The 2,981-nt window shown below is 29.3% G+C and overlaps 1 protein-coding gene across 1 annotated transcript; it reads left to right on the top strand.

The window, feature by feature from the left end:
- The first annotated feature begins 853 nt into the window (after nt 1-853).
- Nucleotides 854-1,884, top strand: LOC116137612 (F-box/kelch-repeat protein At3g23880-like). Its single transcript, XM_031423304.1, has 2 exons — nt 854-1,128; nt 1,230-1,884. The coding sequence occupies exons 1-2, from the start codon at nt 854-856 to the stop codon at nt 1,882-1,884; spliced, it is 930 nt and encodes a 309-aa protein (XP_031279164.1).
- Nucleotides 1,885-2,981: the final 1,097 nt, after the last annotated feature.

Raw genomic sequence — 2,981 nt, 5'->3', positions numbered from 1 at the left:
CCGTTAATGGAATTCATTATTTGACAGAATTAAAACTACAAAAAGACTATAATACCTTTTACTATTTGACTTTACAATTTTTAACTGAGGTTGAATAACATTTTCCCACGCAAACTTCATTGAATGGTTTGGTTTATATTAATTTTAGGGTTGCTAAATTTAATCTTTAAAATAATAAAATTATATTAATTTTGGTTTATATTATATTTTAATTATTTTTTTTCCCAACAATTTTTTATTATAATCCATTTATTGCAATTCAAACATTTAAGAATTGATATAATGTAACCGGAATGATGATTCTATTAGTTAAATGTAACAATCTAACAATAATAAAAATTATTGACAAAATTAAAATTTAAAAATTATTAAAAAATTTATGGGTTTGTATTGCCTTTGTTTCTTTTTTACTTTCTGAAAATGAAGCTGCAGAGTAATTTCATTAATAAGTGAAGAGAGAGCAATTGAGGCCATTAAAGGCAGATAAATATTCGAAAAGTGATACAAAATTATTAATAATTAATTATTTTAACAAGTTTAGTAGAAATCGTAAGTGGTCTTGTTTAGTAGTAGGTTCAGGAATTAGATTTTGAGTAGGATAAGGAATAAGATATTAAGAAATCTTAATTAGTTGAGTATTATTTATTTCCGATATCAATTAGGATTTTACTTTGTTTATTAGATTACAAAGTAGAATTAGGATTTCTATTCTATATATATGCTTTTTTATTTCAGGTTTTAACAATAATATTTCAGAATTTTCCAGGGTAGTTATTGTGGTGGAATCGTAGGGTTCTGCTAACTGGTGTTGAATCAATTGGTAAGTGGTTTGTTAATTTGATTCGTGTTTAGAATGTTAGAACTCTATGAAGAATTAATAGTAGATATACTTTTGAGGCTACCGGTAAAGTCTCTTCTTCGTTTTAGATGTGTGTCAAAGTTTTGGCGTGATTTGATCGATAGCAAGTATTTCATTAATATGCATCGTCAACAATCCATCAATTCCAACACCAATTTTCATCTAATGTTTCAAATTAGTTCCAATAAACTCTGCTCGTGTTCAAAATATTTTGATAATGTTGGGCTCAAGAGTAGACATCCCAATGAGCTGTCAAACGATTGGCTCACGTACACAGTGTTTTTGTACATAAATAATTGGATGTTGTAATGGGGTTTCTTTGCCCTCAATTTCTTGATTTTGATTATGCTTTATGGAATCCATTTACAAGGTGGTACAAGAAGTTACCTCAGGCACCTAAACTTGAATTTGATCTTTTAAAGAATTTGAAGGCTCTCCACGGATTTGGATATGATCATGTACATGATGACTATAAGGTACTGAGAATATTTCAGATTTTTTACCCAGATGATGTTAATCGCAAAAATTCTATTATTCGCAATCAAATTTGTGTTTATAGTCTTCAATTGAATTCATGGAGACATATTGAAGATTATCCTTATGGTGATCGTAATTATGAGTTTACAGATAATTATAGTCAAGGGTGCTTTGTAAATGGTGCATCACATTGGTTAGCGTATCCTTTGATACTAAATGAATATGGATTTTGGGTTCAAGGATTAGAGTGGTCAATTGTTGCTTTTAATTTTGAAGCTGAAAAATTTACTACAATTCCACATCCAAATGCTAATAGGAATGGGAAGAGTTTTCAAATTGAAAATCTGGGAGGATTCCTACGTATTTTTGAGGAGGTTTGTGAGACTTGTTATGTATGGGTTATGAAACAATATGGAGTTGGGGAGTCTTGGATTAAATTGTTTTTGTTTGATTTGCATTCGTTTAAATTGGAATATCCCATTGTTGATCTTGATAGATATGTAAACCTGTTGCATATTATTCCAAGAACGGAGAAAAACTTACAATGAAAGAAAATTTTAACGCTCTTACCTGGTATAACTTGAAGGAGACGACATCTAACATAATTATATTCCCAATCAAAATGGGATATTACAATGCTTATATGTGTCTTGAAAGTCTCGTTTCGCCATATAATGTTGATGATAAGGAGATAACCGCTCAAATTCAATAGTAAGTCTTTTGGAGTTCTTTTTTAGTTTAATGGAAATTTAGTTAATGACTTATTTATTTATTTATTTTAATTTACTCTCAAGCTCACATATTTGTGATTTGGCATTTTTAGGTAAGAAAAGCTTGACTATATCAAGATTCATGCAAGAGGAATCAAGGAGTTGTCAACAATTAGAGAGGTGAAGGCAGGAGATGACGAGTTTATTATTATGTACTATTTCTTTTAGCATTTGGGTAAATTAACTATAATGTAACTTATAAATCAAATTTATTAGATTATTTTATTATAAATAAAGGTTGTTTAGCTCATTTGATTTAATCTTATGAAACATTTGAACAACTTTTTAAATATACTTTCTTCTCTTATCTTTTACATAAGTTTCTATAGACTCACAATCACAAAATTTAAATGGTAGTAAATGATCATTTAAATCTTCTTTATCAATATGTTTTTATCATTCTAATTATATATCAGAAGAATTATGAATTAGATTATGTAACGATTAATATGTTTTGTGTTTAAAACACCATTCTAATTTTATATCAGATTGTGTGACCACGTGAAGGGAAAATTAATTAAACCTAGAGTTTTAAACATAATCTGATGTATAATTAGAATGATGTTTTAAACATAATATGATACTGAAAACTGTAAGTTGGTATTTGAAAACAATAAACTAATATCTTGTTCCGAAATAGTAAACTGATACTAAAGGTTCTTACCACAACTAGCACTCTAGGGAAAAATCTCGATACCTGGTGGGCGTCCCACACACAGACAAAGCTGGGAAAAAAACATTTCTCAATATCCGACAAGATCTATCATCGCGTGGGTAGAGCTTGAAGAAAACCATCTCAATACCTGGCAGACAAACTCGACCCCAAAGTAGAGCACTAAAATATCTCTATACGCATGCATAGACCCTGAAGATCG

The sequence above is a fragment of the Pistacia vera genome, unplaced genomic scaffold (genome assembly GCF_008641045.1).
Source record: "Pistacia vera cultivar Batoury unplaced genomic scaffold, PisVer_v2 Contig331, whole genome shotgun sequence".
In the NCBI taxonomy this organism is placed as follows: Eukaryota; Viridiplantae; Streptophyta; class Magnoliopsida; order Sapindales; family Anacardiaceae; genus Pistacia; species Pistacia vera.
The sequence above is the reverse complement of the archived record's forward strand: the minus strand, read 5'-3'. Positions and strand labels throughout refer to the sequence as shown.